The sequence below is a fragment of the Taudactylus pleione genome, unplaced genomic scaffold, assembly GCF_031769625.1.
Source record: "Taudactylus pleione unplaced genomic scaffold, aTauple2 ptg000457l, whole genome shotgun sequence".
NCBI classification, from domain to species: Eukaryota; Metazoa; Chordata; class Amphibia; order Anura; family Myobatrachidae; genus Taudactylus; species Taudactylus pleione.
Genome location: NW_028284859.1, coordinates 3,156,714 through 3,174,474, shown reverse-complemented (window position 1 = coordinate 3,174,474; position 17,761 = coordinate 3,156,714). Strand labels below are relative to the sequence as shown.

The following is a 17,761-nucleotide window of genomic DNA, read 5'->3' as shown; positions in this document are numbered from 1 at the left end:
AGTAGTCACAGTGCTTCTCCTGTACAGTCTCGGGCACAAGGGGATGGTGTGGTGAGTGTTGGAGAGACTAGGGAGGTTGGTGGACCCTTTCAGGGGGCTCCTTACTGTGCGGTTCAATTGATCAGCACATTACTCCTGCTGGACCTTTGGTCGACAGTCTTAGGGAGTCTTGGGTGGAGGGGGGCAGCAGATGTATCGGGTGGGGGTGTGCACCCAGGCGGCGTCCCGCATGGTGGTCAGTCTTGAAGTCAGATTCCTACTGGTAGGATTTGTGGTGTAGTTGGTGCGGCCGTAGATGTATGAACGTTGCTGCAGGTTCTTGCTGCTTGAAGTGATCTGCTGCGGTTTCAGAGGTAGGTTGCTGCTGATCTAAGAGGACGATCTGGTCTGTTGTGGTCAGCGACTGAGTGGAGTTCATGGGGTGCTGGGTCCACTGTGGCTGTGGAGTCTGCTGCTGCTGCTGGGCCACTCAAGCGGGTGGGGGTGCTGCTGTGGGAGTTTGAGGTGGGTGGACGGGTGGCGACCAACCCTGTGGCGGGGGGTGGTCCTCCTGGGATGGGCTGTATGAGGTACACTTGGGGGAGGCTGAGCTATGTAGAGCAGGACAAGGTGGTGTACTCTGCATTGGCACCGGTGAGTGCTTGGGACGGCTGTGGCCACCGGTGGTCCCCGTGGGGATGGGGAGTGTCAGTGGAGGCAAGCCGTGCTAATGGAGTGTAGGGGTCTCTGACTTGTTTCGGCAGGGGTTCTGCCTTCTTCAAGGAGGTGAGGAGTGTGACTATGCAGGCGTGGGGTTTAAGTGCTGTGCTTCCGGGTATGCCAGCAATCAGGTGATGTAAGCGGCAAATGGTAGGTGAGAAAAGTTGGAGCGGGTGTGTGTGGTGATGGGTTGCTGGTGCATCACGGGAGGTCCGTGGGGATTGGCTGTGATGTGCGTGGGGGAGGTCCTGCGGTCTAATTGGTGGGTGTGGAGTAGAGCTGCAGGCGTGTATGGGCAGTAGTCACGTGCTGCGGGCGGCCTATGGTGAGTGTGGGTGTGTGCTGGGTCTCTGTGGGGATTGGTTGGTTGTGCTGGCGATCGTTATGGTAACTCCGCGGAGACTTTTTGTGAGGTGATGTAACGGGGCGGGCCTTGTGGTGTGTTTAAATGGACGTTAAGTGGAGGGGTGGGTGGTCACATGGTGTTTGTTGTGATCACATTTGCAGGGTGAAGGTTGGTGTCATGGCTAGTATTGCTGTAATTGGTGATGTGGAAAGGTGGTGGGTATATGCTGCGGTGGTTCTTAATGTGTTCAGACGGGGTTGATGTTGTAAGGGGCAAACTGAGGTGTGAGGCTGTGTAAGGCGAGGAGGAGTGTGGGGGGGTTGGTAGGGTATATGTGTGGAATGGCGATGTGAGTTTGGGGGCTGTGTTGTCTGTCCTGGGAGTGGTGTGTTGGTAATGTGTGGTGCTGGAAGTGGGAGGGGGTTGATTGGGGTGCAGTCTGTGATGATCATGTGTGCTGGGATGGGTGTGGGATTGTTGGCAGGGGAGGGTGGCTGGGTGGGGGGGTTTGTAGGGGGTTGTGGTGCGGTGTTGGTGGGTGTGCATTGGATAGCAAGAGGGGGGGTGTTGCGGGAATGGTATGAGTGTCCTGGTGGGGGGGAGAAGGGAGAGGTGTGGTGGTGATCCGGGTATGTGTGGTGTCACAGGGGGAGGGGGGAGAGAGCCCGGATTGGTCGGAGCCTGGGTGCTGGGTCAGTCTAATTGGGATGGGGTTGTGTAGGAGGGGGGGTGTGAGGGGGGAGGTTTGTGTGGATTGCCAGATGAGGGGGCGATGGTACATGGTGTTGACTGCGTCTGGGCTGTGTTGGGTGAGTTTATTTGGTTATGTCTGATTTTACTTCATTGTCGATGTTGAGTCCTTTGGGTGTTGGTGTTTTGAGTGTGAAGATCCACCGGAGTTCCTTTTGTTGAGGATTTTGATGTGGTCGCCACCCTTCCAGTGTTTTTTTGTGTTTAATGCCTATGAATCTGTTGCCTATGGTATTTCTCTGGTGTTTGAAGTGTATGGGTATGCTGTGGTTATCTGTCTGGTGATGTTTCTGAGGTGTTCCGCAATCCTTATTTTGAGTGGTCTGATGGTCCTTCCAATGTACTGTTGGTTGCAGGGCCATTGTATGAGGTAGATGACGTTGGTGGTGTTGCATGTGATGTGTTCCTTTTTATTTTGTATGTTTCCCCTTTTTTGATGTGTTGGTGGTTGTGGTACTTCAATATTTCAAGGTGGTGCAGCACAGATGGTGTAATGGTTAGCATTACTGCCTCACAGCACTGAGGTCATGGGTTTGATTCCCACCATGGCCCTACCTGTGTGGAATTTGTATATTCTCCCTGTGCTTGCGTGGGTTTCCTCCGGGTACTCCGGTTTCCTCCCACACTCCAAAAATATACTGGTAGGTTAATTGGCTCCCAACACAAATTAACCCTAGTGTGTATGTGTGTGTGTATGTGATAGGGAACATAAATTGTAAGCTCCACTGGGGCAGGGACTGATATGAATGACCAAATATTCTCTGTAAAGCGCTGCGGAATATGTGTGCGCTATATAAATAACTGGTAATAAATAAATAAAATAAATAAGTTTGTGCAGGTTCCGCATTTGAAAAAACCTGTGAGTTTCGTGTTGTCTAGGTTATTCTGTGTTTGTTGCAGGGGTGGGATGTGTTTGTGTACCAGTTTTGTATGTTGTGGGGCTTTTTTGTAGATGACTGGGTCTGGTGGGCAGAATGTCAGCGAGTTTGTCTTGTAGTAGTAGGTGCCAATGTTTGTTGAAGAAACGTTTTATACTGTTTGCGTGGGTGTTGTATTGCGTGATGAATGGAATGCTGTTCTGTGTGTCTTGTGGTCGTTTGTAGTCTAGGAGCGGTTGTCTGTCTTCTTGTCCTATCTGTGTGAGGGTGAGTTCTAACTTGTCCGGTTTGTATGCTTTGTCTATGAATAGTTATTTTGAGGGTGTTGGCTTGTTCCTTGTAATCTGCGAGTCTCGTGCAGTTGCATCTAATGCGTTTAAACTGTCCTGTGGGGATGTTGTCAAGCCATGTGGGGCAATGACCACTGGTGGATAGAATATAGCTGATGTCCACGGGTTTCTGGTAAGTTCTGGTTTGTATCTGTTGGTTGTCAATGTAGATTTCCAAGTCGAAGTTTTACTGAGGTTTGGCTGTATTGTGTTGTGAAATGAAGATTTCTGTCGTTGTTGTTGATGGAGTTGAAGTCAAGTAGTGTGTGGAGGGGACCTTTCCAGATACAGAGGTTGTCGTCAATATATCTCGTCCAGAGGATCAAGTTCGAATCCCGTCCATATGTGGGGGTCCTCCCAGCTGCTCATGAACAGGTTGGCATAGCTGGGCGCAGACTTGGTCCCCATTGCGGTGCCAGTCCTCTGTAGGAAAAAGTCCCCATTGAATCAGAAGTAATTGTGTGAGGATGTAGTCAATGCCTTGTAGGATGAAAGATAATTGGTTCTAGTCATCATGCTTGAGGTGTTTGTTGATGCTGTCGAGTACCTGTTTGTGATTGATGATAGTATAGAGTGATGTGACATCACTAGTTACCAACCAGTGGTCCTCACCCCATGTGATGTTGCTGAGGATTTTTAGTATACTGTATGTGTAGTGTCTTGGAGATGTGATCGTTGACGTATGGTTGGAGGTAATGGTCGATGTATTGTGACAGGTTGCTTGATATGGAGTTGATGCCGGAGATGATGGGTCTGCCTGGTGGATTGGTGATTTTGTGCATTTTTGGGAGATAATAGAAAACTGGTATGATGGGATTGGGGTTGTATATGAAGTTGTATTCGTGTTTAGTCTGGATGCCTTTGTCTAATCCGCTTTGTAGTATGTGTTTGAGTGTTTGGTTGAATTTCTGCGTGGGATCTGTTCTGAGAGTTTCGTATGTATCTTTGTCTTGGAGTATGTGTAGGGATCCTGTGATGGCTGTGATGTAGTCCATTTTGTCTAGGAGAACTAACCCCCCTCCCTCGTCTGCCAGTTTGATTAAGAGGTTTTTGTCAGTCTTGAGGTCGTAGAGTGCACTGAGTCACCTGCTGTTAGGTTGGAGTTGTGATGTTTGGTCCGGGTGTTGAGTTTGTTTATGTCCTCTGTTACCACATGTTCGAAGGTGTGTACAAGGTGTCCTTTCAAGTGGCTGGGGAAGAAATTTGAAGGTGGTTTGAGTGACGTGTGTTTGAACTTGTCGTGGTGAGGCTCTGTGGTGATTTTGTTAGATAAAAAGTACTTTTTCAATGTGAGTTTACAGACAAATCTGTTGAGGTAGGTTTCAAATTTGTTTAAGTAGTTGTTGGGTGCAAACTTGAGGCCTTTGTTGAGGAGGGAGATGTCATTGGGAGTGAGGGTGTGGGAGCTGAGGTTGTAGATGCCTTTTGTTGTCAGGTGTTGGAGGGTGGGTTGGTGCTTTGGATCTGGTTGGATGTCCACCCCTGCATCCTTGACTCATTGGTCTAGTTTTCTTTTGACTCTGTTTGGGTTGCTGGTGTGTGGTGGTTGTAGGCAGGTGCTGCTGCCTGCCTCCAAGTCTAAAAAATGTTTGGACCATTGGTCTTCTGTGTTTGAGTGTACATGGTGGGGGTGGAAGGGGAGCTGGTGGATATGGGGATGTTATGTGTGTTGGGTCTTCCTGTGTGGATGTGTCCCTTAGGGTACTGACCCACCCTTGTCTAAGTGAGTGTCTGGCTAAATCTTCATATTGTTCAGTGTCTGATGGGTCCTCTATCTCATGTATACTGAAGGATATGTCTGTGAGTCTGGGTCATTTGTAGGGACTTCTGTGTGTGGGGGTGGATTGGCCGTCGGGATTGGTCACTTTTAACTGGTATAAAATGCAGCACCTAGGCAGTCCACTATCAAATCTCCTCCCTTACCACGCCACACATTCATCTTTCCATTTTTTTTTTTTATTTTGCTCAATCTTTTGAGGCTTAGTACAGTTTTGACTCGGTCAGTTCTTTGTCTGCACAAATATAATTGTATTTTAATACTTCAGTGATGCGAAACTGTTGAAGCAGTAGCTGCTTTCTGATTGGCTGCTGTGGGAAGCATTGGGATGCTTATGTTTACTACTGACATGAGCCACCAAGATGGACACACATTTTACTATACAAATTGTTATCCATGGCCTGTTAAATAGCTATAGTGAAATACTGTAGATAATACTTCACTGTAATCTGTTCTCTTTAATGTATTTTATGGGCACAATGTTGGTCCCTGCATTTTCCAATGATGAATAAAAGGTACAAAAACAAGTTGTTACAAAATAATCTAAAATGGCTACATTTTGGAGTATGATTGTTTACTTTGTTTGACAATGAAAATAGACATTGTAGCCATTATTTAAGTTTACTACACAAGATCATGGACTAGACATGAGCAAAACTGTAAATCTAAAGCCACATATCCATTAGGCGATATTAATGAACGATAACGACATTGTAATCGTTCAATTGCTCATTAATCGTGCACTGTCAGAAATGACCAGAGATGTGCACTCCCGCTGGTCGTTTCCGACATCAATCATCGCCTGAACATGACTGTCAATCTGCTGATAAAGACAGATTGGCCATGTTCAGTGTAGGCACCCTCCCTCATCGCTGAATGACAAATCTTTTAGTGTAGGCACTCCAGGGGATCAGGAAAGACTGTATGATTACGATGTCGTAATCGTACTCTTTCCCTAGTCGCGTAGTGGATATGCATCTTAATACTATGTCATTTATGGCATTGAATGATGGATAATGGATATTGGATAAGTCATTTAGAAGGTGTCGAAGCTGGATAATTGGCTGAGATGGAATCTGTTTAAAAATAAATCTGCACAACGCCATTTTGCCAATAGCAACAAAATGCCATTTTGCGACTGGCCATCCAGCGCCATTTTAACGAATCCCATATAATTAAGTACATATGGCGATGCTATTACTTAGCGTCGTGCGATTGCCCCGCAATAGAACACTATTAGTAAACTCCATAAAACACACACTGACATTTATTTAATACAGTTAATATAAACTCACTTGCTGAGCAACATAACTTATTGCACATGAGCGTCTTCCGTTTAAGGTCCCCACACCAACACATTTGCACATTCATATATAAAATGTTTCCTAGCGTTAAGGGTTAACATTAAAGGTTATATGTATTACCGATCATGTTGGAAAATGAATGTATTTAATAACTAAGGTATAGTACATGATAACTATACCATGTTTAGTACCATACTGATCCACTGCTGTTCAACAGATTTCCGGTTCCATTGGCAAGGAGATCGCAACATGCGTCTGCAAGTTATGTATTATGAAGATATTAGGTGATAGAAATGTACTATGTATGTAGTATTTCCCTTTAGATTAGCATACAAAGAGCTGGAAAACCAAGAACAAAGCAGCAACGGAAGACCAAGAACTACCCCTAATGACATCATACTAATTGTCCAAGAAACTGTTGAATGCTACTATGACCCTTATCAAAAGCCAATGAGATTGTGTTTGCCGATTTGCATTTTGTACAGAGTGTATATCAATATCACCATATAATATAGAATATATTAAGACCAATATATAATAAAAACAATTCCTTACACAACTAGAATCAAAAATATATATATATATTAATGTGAATCAGTTATCCCAGAGCTCAGATAACTGGTTATTCCAGTTCACACATAGAGACCACTTCCTGAGATCCTACACAGCACAATAAGGTTTGGCATGCCCTTGTATGGAAATGACCTCACAGGTGAGGGGGGAGGAGTATGGTTCACACACTGGGGACATTCTTACAGACACTGGCTGGCATTCACAAACTGGGAGCAGACACACTAACAATGCAGCTACAAACTCCTGGAACAGATGCCAAGTCCTCCGGGAAATATGGCTAAGTATATTGTTGCTAAACTGTACAGTAGTTAGTCAATTTGGGTATTTGTAGCTAGTTGTGTGTTAATCTGTAATGTAGCTTATAAAGATTGTATGTAACAAGTTTGTAGTTAAAGGAATTCATAAGTCTGTGTTGGCATACAGTGGATGATACAGTGTGATCTAGCCTGTAAGATTATCATCCATGCTGCAGTGTACAATTGTCTGTTTATACTGGTTGTATTATCAGCATGCAGGAAGGGAATTGATTTATGGAGTTTTTGTAATATGTGAAACAGAACTATGGTATTTGTAATGATTGGTGCTGGTTGATATAATTGTTTGAGATCCGCTGGTGAGCTGTATTAGGGTCTGGAACCATGTACTTAATTCAATGGAATGGTGAATTACTAGTAGTGTGATCATGGCTGAAATAACACCAAACCTATGCCAGTATTCTAGTGTTATGATAGATTTGGGTACTGTGAGTACTGGTATTTTGGCTACTATATGGTGCCTACTATCTGAATAAGTTTATATAGTATCATAAATGTAATCATAGGCTGGTATCAGTGCTATATCATGAAAGTTTAATTAATAACAGCTTTGAATGGTATAAGTAATAACCGTGTGTAAGATAGAGACTGCAGTTTTTGTTAAAGATGGTTACCAGCAAGTGGGTTAGACAATGGCATTACATGTGATACTCCCCTCCCCCCATTGAAACATGTGCTTGATTCATGGAAGTTGTGAATTAATAGTCTTGTGATTATAGTTATAATTCTGCCCAGTTTTGTTGTTGTATAGTACAAATAGGTTGTTGTAGTTTATTATAATTGTGATCATTAATGGATATATGATTTACAGAGTTACAACATAATGTGAGTATTCTTACTTTCATATGTATATCAACTGTACCTAGTCATTGTATAAATTTATTTGCGCTAATTGTATTTAGATCACAGCGTGTAACCATCTGTTTTTATATTGAATAATATCTTTTTGTGCTTTGGAACTACATTCAAAGTCTGAAAGCAATTATTTACTGTGCGACTCATTACGCTGAATAGCGACAATTTTAGAAGGTATAGGAAGGAATATTTAGAAGGTATAGGCAGGAATAGATTGTTAGAAGGTATAGATGGGTAGGAATCAATAAAGGGGAGATCACCCTCCCTTCATAATAAAAAGAACAAATTAATTCTTATCTTTTATTTTGAATTTGCTGAACATTTTACTTTGCAAAAAATACGATCGTTTATCTCTACTCCCTGATTATAGATGACCCCACCATATAGCAAGTTTAATTTTGTTTATGCTATAAAATGTCCTGACAGTTGTCGTCGTCTTCTTATTGCAGCTGCACTCTGTAACCTTCCACACTGGCGCTGTTGCAATGTTTCACCAAATCAATGCCTATGAAGATCAGGGTTGCATCGTGCTCGACCTCTGCTGTCAGGATGATGGGGAACTTATACATCTATATAACCTACAAAATCTGCACAAATCTGGGAAAGCTTTGGATGAGGTATTGTATTACTCAGCATTAACAGTATGTTGTGTCTGCATTTGAATACAGAGCCTTGTTTGCTTTAATAAGCCCAAATAAATTTGAACAGCAAGGTCCATTTCATACCATATGTGATTGTCATCAAAAGTGGTAAACATTAAAACTACGTGCATCTGTAGATTAATTACATTCTGATTTGATGACTTGAAACTTAAAGAAATTGTTTCATACATGGGCACAAATGGGACAAAAGTCTGTGACCAGGTGCATATTCTACGGTTTCTGACCAGCACGCAATTTAAGATTAGAGATGAGCTGTTCAGTTTTTAAGAAATCCAAACCCACCCGAACTGGGTGTCCCGGCTCAGATCTTCCTGCCGGGTTCGAATCCAAAAACCTATCCAAAATGTCGATCCCAGCGTCAGATCTCAGTGTGTTGGTTAGGAAAGTTGGCTGCTCGGATCCAATCAGTGGACATTACCGATGGTAACAGGCAGCTGGTTGGCTGAGAATAGCGCTCTCTCAGCCAACCAGTGGCATGTTAGCATGGTAGTGGCCACTGATTGGATTAGGCTGCATGAGAGTTCACTGGTCTGCCGCTGTTACCGCCGCAATCTTCCGTGCACCTGCTATAATGTATATTACTAAAATACATGTCAGCAGCAGACGCCCAACTCCTGTACAGTCAGCTCCGCCGCTCCCGAAGCCTAGGTAAGCAGCACTGCAGCTATGTAAGGGCTCTGCTGTCTGGCATAATGTGTATAAGGTACTCTGCTGTGTGGCATAATAGACCATAGATGATCCCATTAGGACTCTATGTGAAATATGTGGTTGTCTTGTGACTTTAGCTTCTCATAATGGAGTGGGGAGGCGACACTTCATTAAATATTATTCTTATCTAATGTTTACAATGTGCTAATCTATAAAGTAGGCTTCCATGAGGATCAGGTTTGAAAAGCACTAACAGTGCATGTTTTCCAGATCTAGCTGGAGCAGAGGTGTGTTAACAGGATGCAGTCTGGATATTGACGGGCACTATCCCGCCCACCGATATTCCGACACTGCAAGCCTGAAAACTGGACTAACGATAGATGTCGAAATCCCAATGCCTATCATTAGCCCCACTAAGAAATCCCGACACGAATGGAGGTAAGCCGGGTGTTTTGGCGTCTAGCCGCACGAGGGGGTGGGGAAAGGTTGAGTTTAGGGGGACTTGGGGTTAAGCACCACTAGGGGGTTAGGGTAGGGAAAGGGGGGTTGGGGTTAGCCACCACCTAGGGGGGTGAGGGTTAGGTTTAGGATGCGAGAAGGGGGTGTTGGGCACTAACGGGGGGAGGTTAGGTTTAGGCACTAGGTGGGGAGGTTAGGCAACACTAAGGGAGGGTTAGGGTACTTGCCACCCCCTGCCTGGATTTCCCTCCTTCAGTCTTCTGGTGTATATGATCCGGCGGCTATTTAGTAGCGAGCATTACATACCGATTCACTGCTAACACAATAGAAGAACAGGTGGTACTAATTATATATAAGGATACCTTGAAAACACGCTGTTAGGGTTCCATGAGGACAGAGTTTGAGAAACACAAATTGTACATGGCTAATGCATTAAAGCAGTAAGAGGTACAAAGGGTTATGCTTGGAGAAATTCACTTAAGAAAACAAGTGAAACACAGGTGTGAGCTGGTTCATAGCCAGTGCCGTAACTAGGGTATTTGGAGCCCAGAGCAAATTTAAAAATGGGGGCGCCCATCCCGACACTCCTGAATCCACTCTCCGGGTCCAGCCACTGCTCCTGTCTCCGCTCGTCAGTCCTCCCGGGCTAGCGCGCTCTGCATTATGGTAGAGACGTCATGACGTCTCTCCCGTTACCCACTGCAGGAGCCGGAAGGGAGAGTCTGTCTGACTCTCATTGGCTGCTGGTTAACACACACATCGCTGGCGGCGATGTGTGTGTGTAAACTGCACAGCCTGAGCCCGCCACCCACCCTCCTGGCGCTATTGGGTAAGCGCTCAGGGAGAGGGAAGGGGCTCGGCTGTGTAGCACAGGACCGGTGCTGGGCGCAGGGAAGCCTAGCGCCGGTCCTGTGTAAATGTGTAGTGATGACCGCACACACTGCGGTCGGCGCTACAATGCTGAACTAGGACGGGCCGGCGCCCCCCCCCCACACCGCCGGTCCTACGGCGCTTAGGGCATAGGCTCTGCTCGACCCCCCCCCCCTTAGTTACGCCACTGTTCATAGCATAGTGCTTGTTTGGTCATCATCCCTGTTTAATGCGCTCCAGACATGCTAGCAATCACTTACAGAATGAGAAGCTAGAGGGCGATCCAATAGAATGAGGGAGAGGATTCCAGTAAAGGAACCGTCCTGTAGCTGTATCCTTACTTTGTAACAGCTGCAGCAGCTAGTCAGGGTAACAGAACAGTGTATCTCCATGCTTCATGTGTTAACATTTTATTTTTGGGCTTAGTAAATGCTTCAGTGATGTATAAATTGCTAAAATTAACACTAAAGTAAATGTATATATTTAACAGGTCTATAATTTGGCTGCAAAGACTTTTCCTCGCAGATTTGTGCTTCCTCTGAATATAACCAGTGAGACACCACCAGGTATAAACATCAATCCTCTCACATATACAGCAGCCACTGCCGTGCAAAGAGCGGATGGGAAGGTAAGATCACATGTGAGGTCTTTGAGGGCAGTATCTGACTCTGCCTACCGTGAAATACCACAAGATGCAGATTTTAAAGTGGGAAATTCCCATTTAATAAAATAACACAAATAATGCTGGACCTTATTCTGAGTTGGGAGCAAAGCAGAAATAAAGTAGGTAACTTAGCAACCATGTTGCATTGCAGTTGACGCAGATTTAAAAATGTGCAGAGATTTAGGGCATGGTTCATAAGATGGCAACTTTTGTAAGCCACTGCTTCCCGTATGGTTGGGGGTGAAAAGAATGCCGAAGAGTTTAATGGGTCATGTCCAAACTGATTTCTAAATTTCAGTGTGAAAACAAAGCTGTTTGTTACATGCAAAAGCAGCCAGTATTGCAGTGGCCAAACTAGGGTCTTTGACACTAAGTGCAAGATGAAAAATGGTGCCCCCCCAACTGTGTGTGCCAAAAAAATAGGCGTTGCCTAAGGTCACAAGGGGCGTGTCCGCTGAAAAATGGGGACATGTCAACATGACGCGCCACTGTTTCTAGTCCACTCTGGGAACATTCCTTTCAATTCCATATGCTATTTAGTGCTCCTTATGCAGTGGCCCCCAGTAGAAGGGGCCCTTACACATAGACGCGCACAATACTATACTTGAAGCCTGATTCTGTGTCCGCTGCCATCCGACTGCTCTGTCCCCGTTCCTCGTGCTGAGCAATATGGGAGAGATGTCATGATGGCTCTTCACCCACTGTGAAGGCGGAACTCAGGAGAGAGCTCCAGCCACCGACTGCCGCTGCAAATGGAGTAGGCAGCGCCGATGCCTCTCCAGCCCAGTGCTGGCCCTGGGTGCAGCAGCCAATAAGAATCTACCTGACTCTTATTGGCTGCTATGTTTAGAGAGGCTATTTTTCTGGGGCACTCTTATATGTAAATGTTTGTCAAATTTAAAAACTTACTTTTATTAAAGTCTCTTTAAAATATAATTACTTTCAAAGGTATGAACACAGGGGAGGGGGGGAAATACAACTAATATGAGTTCTTTGATCTCCCGTGTTCTGACCACATGTTGATCTAAGAGAAATGAGATCCCCTTATCTGTAGTTCTTATTTTAATTTGCTTCCACAGTCTCACAAAGGGGTCACAAATCAAAAAGTGAGGAGCGAAAAATATCAGACGATAATAGTTCTGTTCTGATGCAGATTTTCCTTCATGCACCTGTGTGTGTCCATACACACGAACCTGTACCCTTATAAAATATACCCTAATATGTATTGATTATATGTTATACTCTACACAGTATATAGGGTATAAAATGACTCAGCCATTAAGGGTGTCTCAATGATAACTCATCCAGAACATCTCAGTGATAAATTAGCTCTGTCACTTCCAAGTTAGTGTTTGTTATAGAGAAACAATAGATAAACATGAAATAGTGTATATCTTATACATTTAAGTATATATAACCATATGAGCCATGTCTTCTCTTAGCTCCTTCCTGTAAATGGTATGGCTGCACTTTTTGGAATGTTTTGCCCCATAACATGGCTGTGTATGGGTGACTAACACTAATAAGCCAAATTAGTTTCAAAATCCTAAAATATGCTTTATCCTATACATCCATTCTCCTTTAACATGTTTCATATAATGCTTTGTTTATGATCCAGTGTTTGTCTTCAAATGTCCTTAACACTAGAAGTGCATGGACAAAGATCAAGCCTTAATAGAAATGTCGATTGATAAATTTTTCTTCTAAATGGTTGCCATTCTGAAATGACTTGCACAATATGCTATTTTTGTTACGTTTTTAAGTTTGACAATTTTACATTTATTTTTTTCATATCAATGTGTTCTCTATAAAAGAAACTATTAGTCACCAGACCTAATGCTGTTCTAGGTGTGGTGCACTCATGAAAACCTATATAATGAGGAGTCATTTGAGGAGATCAAAGGTCTGGACTTTCCAACAATCAACTATTCCAAGTACAACACCAAGAGATACCGCTATTTCTATGGATGTGGATTACAGCATCTCGTAGGGAGTTGTCTTGTCAAAATGGATGTTGTAACCAAGGCTTTAAGAGTAAGTACATTTCTAATCCTCTTTAGAGGACTTGATACATTTTGAGATGATCTGATTAACGGATTGTTGAAGTAAATTTCCCCATTTGTTTGGATTTGTGTTGGTTTCAGATCACACGAGACTGCAATGTGCAGTAAAAGCAATGGGTAACATTGTAAACTGTATATTGACTTTTCCATTCTCTCAATTCTACCCTTAATGATCATGTCTGAGGTCAACATTGACACAGAACTGTCAAACATTTTTTTATGTGCGTGTAAAACCTACTGTAGCTCCAGAACATGCACCTATTTCTTATAGGACGCTACAAGAAATGTAATGTTGACACTTCTAATCTTCTCACATTGACTGCTGCAATTCCCTTCTCACTGGTCCTCTAACCAAGCTTTTCACTCCAGCAATCTATTTGAAATGCAGTGTTTAGACTCGCAAAACATTCTGCTGCTACTCCACTCTCTGCCCCTATATTGTTTCCAGAATATTATAGAATCCCATATACCTGCATACATCTCTTCACTTGTCTCACATTATCTCCCAAATCGTCCTCTGTTCTGCCTAAGATCTGTATCTCCTCACTCATTACTTACTCCCATACTTACCGACTTATAGAATAACCTGGAAGATGCTGGTGACTATTTGTGCCATTTGGCACCAGCCCTCATGGCAAAATGCTGTGAATCATGTGCCTAAAGCCGGATACACACTACAGATGGGTGCAGCCAATCCAATGGACTCTCTGATCTGTCTGAGCAGTTATCGGATTGGTGCACATCCTTACACACTGATCATGTCTAGCTCAGTGTGTACTTTCCCTTTCATCTCTTGGACAGAGTGAGGAGGTCGGGATTGACATAGCATGTGCAGCATACGCAATATTCTTCCCCCGATCTGATTGCTGCAGGAGCATTTGATGCCTTATATCCACTTCAAACACTCCAATGCTCCAGTATACACACTATCCAATTGTCATCCCAATAATTGGATAGTTTGTATCCATCTTAAGAGAGGACAGGGCCAAATGTTGCAACTATGATAGCACTGTCATATTGTTCCCACCCCACTGATGCTCGATTGAGGGCGGACCACTCACTCTTCTGGAAGCCCAGGAGTCCCTTAAAATTCATGAATCTTCCATGGGTCCCGGGAGAGTAGGTAAGTATGCTTACTCCTGCTCCTGTGTCCTTTTTCAGGCTGCACCCACTCTGTGGAATTCCCTCCCTTGTACAACTTCTGCAAAGCCTCCACCCCTTCATCCATCTCTTTACTGACTGTTTTCCCGTTTAAAGAGTAATAAAATGCATTATATGTTCAGACCAACTCCTCATCCGCATCCAGACTGAGTCTGTGGAAGTTGAGCACTTAATTTCTTAAAATCAAATCAAAAGATTACGAATGTAATTCACATTAGGTCCTGGGCAGCCTCTGTCTTCTCTTAATCCTACTATAAATTCTGATCTTGATAGAATAAAGTCCTCATCAGCATATGAAAACTAATAATATAGAGTAATTTGTAATTATTTCATTGAAAAATACCCCAAGGTAGAGCTGGTAAAATGAGGTGATGTAAACTGACATTTGTGTACTATGCCTACTGTATGTATGTAACAATGTATGACTGAGTGTGTTTGATTGCCATACTGTATATGTATGGCTTACTTAGTAAACTTAGTAAATGTAAGATATTAAATTCTGATTGTACCATTCTTTTGTTCAATGGGCCTGATTCAGAATTGTACGCTGTTATTGCCTTGTTAGCAGCAGCTATGCTAACATATGGTAATGCCGCAGGAGGTGTCTGGTGTAAATAGACTTCTCCTGCATGCTTGTGTGACCCAGCCATTGGACCACTTACGAGAACATCTGCCATTAGAGTAACCCTCTGTATACTCAGGTGGCAGTCTCTGATCTGTGGTCAAGGCCAGGAAATATGCATCTGCAGAGCATACCTCTGTATGTCCCCATTTTTATGAACACTGACTCTGCCAAATCCCCATCCCCCCCCACCCCCCAAAGGAAAAAAAAAATGTATGCAGCGTGTCAATGAGGCTGCAGCTACGTTCTGCACACAATGGGTCCTGCTCATGCACTGTGTCCCCGCCATCGGACTTGTACAGATACCGTTGGGTTCACGTACAAGGCTGAATCAGGCCCAATGTTTTATTTATGTAAATATTATTTTGATTCAAAGGTTTGGCAAGAAGATGGTTTCTATCCCTCTGAGCCAGTGTTTGTCCCCAGCCCAGATTCCAGTGATGAAGATGATGGTGTGATCCTTTCAGTTGTTGTCTCTCCCCGGCAGGTACGTTGCCACTTTAAATTGGAAAGCTAAAATGTTATTACTGACCTGCCTCAATGAGCTTACATACTAGGGCACAGTGTTGGCACTAAAGGAAATTGTTACCCGAGCGATTTATCAGTTTTGTTTGACTGCTGTAGCAATTGTAGTCCATTAACTAAATGGCTTGTATTCAAAGGCCTTGATGCCCAGTGAGGATGACATGTTTCCAACATTCACATCCATTTTATTGCTGAAACCTGATGCAGTCTTTTGCGTAAATTGATCATTGTTTTGAGAAGTGCTCAGCCTACGTTCAGCTATTGTACACCAACTATAGGGGATGTAGTCTGGATACTGGCGGGCGCTATCCCGACAGCCACATACCAACATGGGACTAAAGATGGGCATTGAAATCCCAACACCTATCATTAGCCCCATTACTAAATCCCGACACCCGGCATACCGAACGAAGGTAAGCCGGGTGTTTTACCGTTTAGGAGGAGGAATGTTGGCTTAAGGGACCCCTGGGGGACTTGGGGTTAGGCACCCACCCGGGAGGGTTAGGTTAGGGAAAGGGGGGGTTTAGGGTTAGACACCATTAGGTGGGGGGTGGTTAGGGTTAGGCACCCCCAGGAGGGTTAGGTTTAGGGTGCGGGTGGGGGAGGTTAGGGTTAGGCACCACTAATGGAGGGTTAGGGTAGGGAGAGAGGAGGGTTAGAGTACTTACCTGATGCAGTCGGGATTCTGACCCGTCGGGCTACCGCTGTCTGTATTTGATTCGGTAGCATTACATACCGATTCCCTATTATAGAACATTGTTTTTCTTCTAATAAATATTACAATTTGCTGTAAAAAATTAACTGTGTACAATTTAAAAATAAAAAGGCAATAGGATGTAAATAGTGATTACTTCATAAATGGGCTTGTAGGGTATTTCTCGGCCAGATGGAGCCTAGTAGACCAAGGAGAAATGTGATCTCATTACTCAATCAAGAAAATGTCTAATTCATTTTACAAGACTGAAAGCAACAAAAGTAGTACATTATAGAATGGATGTTGGGTCCCAAACACTTGCTTATGGCTTCAGTAGTACAGATGCTCTATAATTAATACAAGGTCTGTAACGATCAACTGATCCTGTATTCTAGAAAGTAATATGGAAGTTGCAATTGCTCAACATTTATGTTGCCCATATTTTTATTGCTTTGTAAGTGGTGCCTAGAGAGGAGTAACGTGAGATTGTATGTTGCTCTTATAAAAGGTACATAAATTAAATGGAGCTATTAATGTAAAAGCAAATCGGTAAACTTGATCTTTCTAGAAATAATGTTTAGAAGACAGTAGGCATAATTGGATTGATTATCCAAGCACCGGCGTACAACACCATTGCTTTATAGAAAAACTAGACCATTCTGTATACATTGTCAGTCCAGCGTGCGAAGGGTCAATTGTAAAAATACTGTAACAAAGATTAAAACATCTGATTAATAGCTTGTATGTTTTTTTTTTTTTCTAGGACAAAACCACTTTTCTACTAATTTTAGATGCCAAAAACTTTACAGAAATCTGTCGAGCTGAAGTACCTGTACTTATTCCTTATGGGTTCCATGGAATCTTCCTGCCCCAGAAATAATTCACTCACTTCTAAAGGATCTACTGTAACATCTGTCATCATTGCAGTTCCCAAGCATTGCATCAGGAAATGCTTTAAATTGATTTTAGCTACATGTAAAGGCACTTTATTTATATCCGAAACTGACTTTATAATAATGGAATTCCTGTGATCACTAACTGTTGGCTAATTATAACCTTATTTTTTATCTCCATATAGCGCTCTGAAAAACTATGGGACTAGTTAAGTTTTTATATATAAAATACTTCTACCTTGTATTAAGGATTTTACAGTGGTTATAATTGAGAGCTGTGTTCTTTTTTTATTTTTATCTTCATTAAGAGGAGATTTTTAATATATAGTTTAATGATTTATTCAATAAATGTTGTATTTTTTTTATCTTATTGTTGCATATCGGTTTATTACAGTTTTTATAATTTGCATTACCTTAGTGATATTTACAAAGTGATGTGCTCATGTAGTAATTTATAACCTTTTTATAGAGGGCTAAAATGCAAAGAACAAGATGTGGTTTATTTTTAGATGGAACCAATAAATGTTCTCAGTAGACCATGAGCCAGTAAACATTATAGTGCTTCCATTGCCTGAACCTAGAGGAACGTTCTTGATGGAGAAATTAGTCCATAAACCACTGCTGCCTTGTAAGATGCTGGTCCTATATTTCTATACTCTGTCAATATTAAGACAG

At 43.0% G+C, this 17,761-nt stretch overlaps 1 protein-coding gene across 2 annotated transcripts in view; it reads left to right on the top strand.

Moving 5' to 3' along the window:
* Positions 1-17,451, top strand: part of LOC148504759 (carotenoid-cleaving dioxygenase, mitochondrial-like) — a 54,605-nt gene extending 37,154 nt beyond the window's left edge. For both annotated transcript variants that reach the window (XM_088448543.1, XM_088448544.1), the window contains exons 7-11: positions 8,275-8,442; positions 10,955-11,092; positions 12,977-13,162; positions 15,351-15,461; positions 16,957-17,451. In XM_088448543.1, coding sequence (XP_088304669.1) covers positions 8,275-8,442; positions 10,955-11,092; positions 12,977-13,162; positions 15,351-15,461; positions 16,957-17,073 — 720 coding nt within the window. In that variant the 3' untranslated portion in view covers positions 17,074-17,451. The remainder of the gene's footprint in view (positions 1-8,274; positions 8,443-10,954; positions 11,093-12,976; positions 13,163-15,350; positions 15,462-16,956) is intronic.
* Positions 17,452-17,761: the final 310 nt, after the last annotated feature.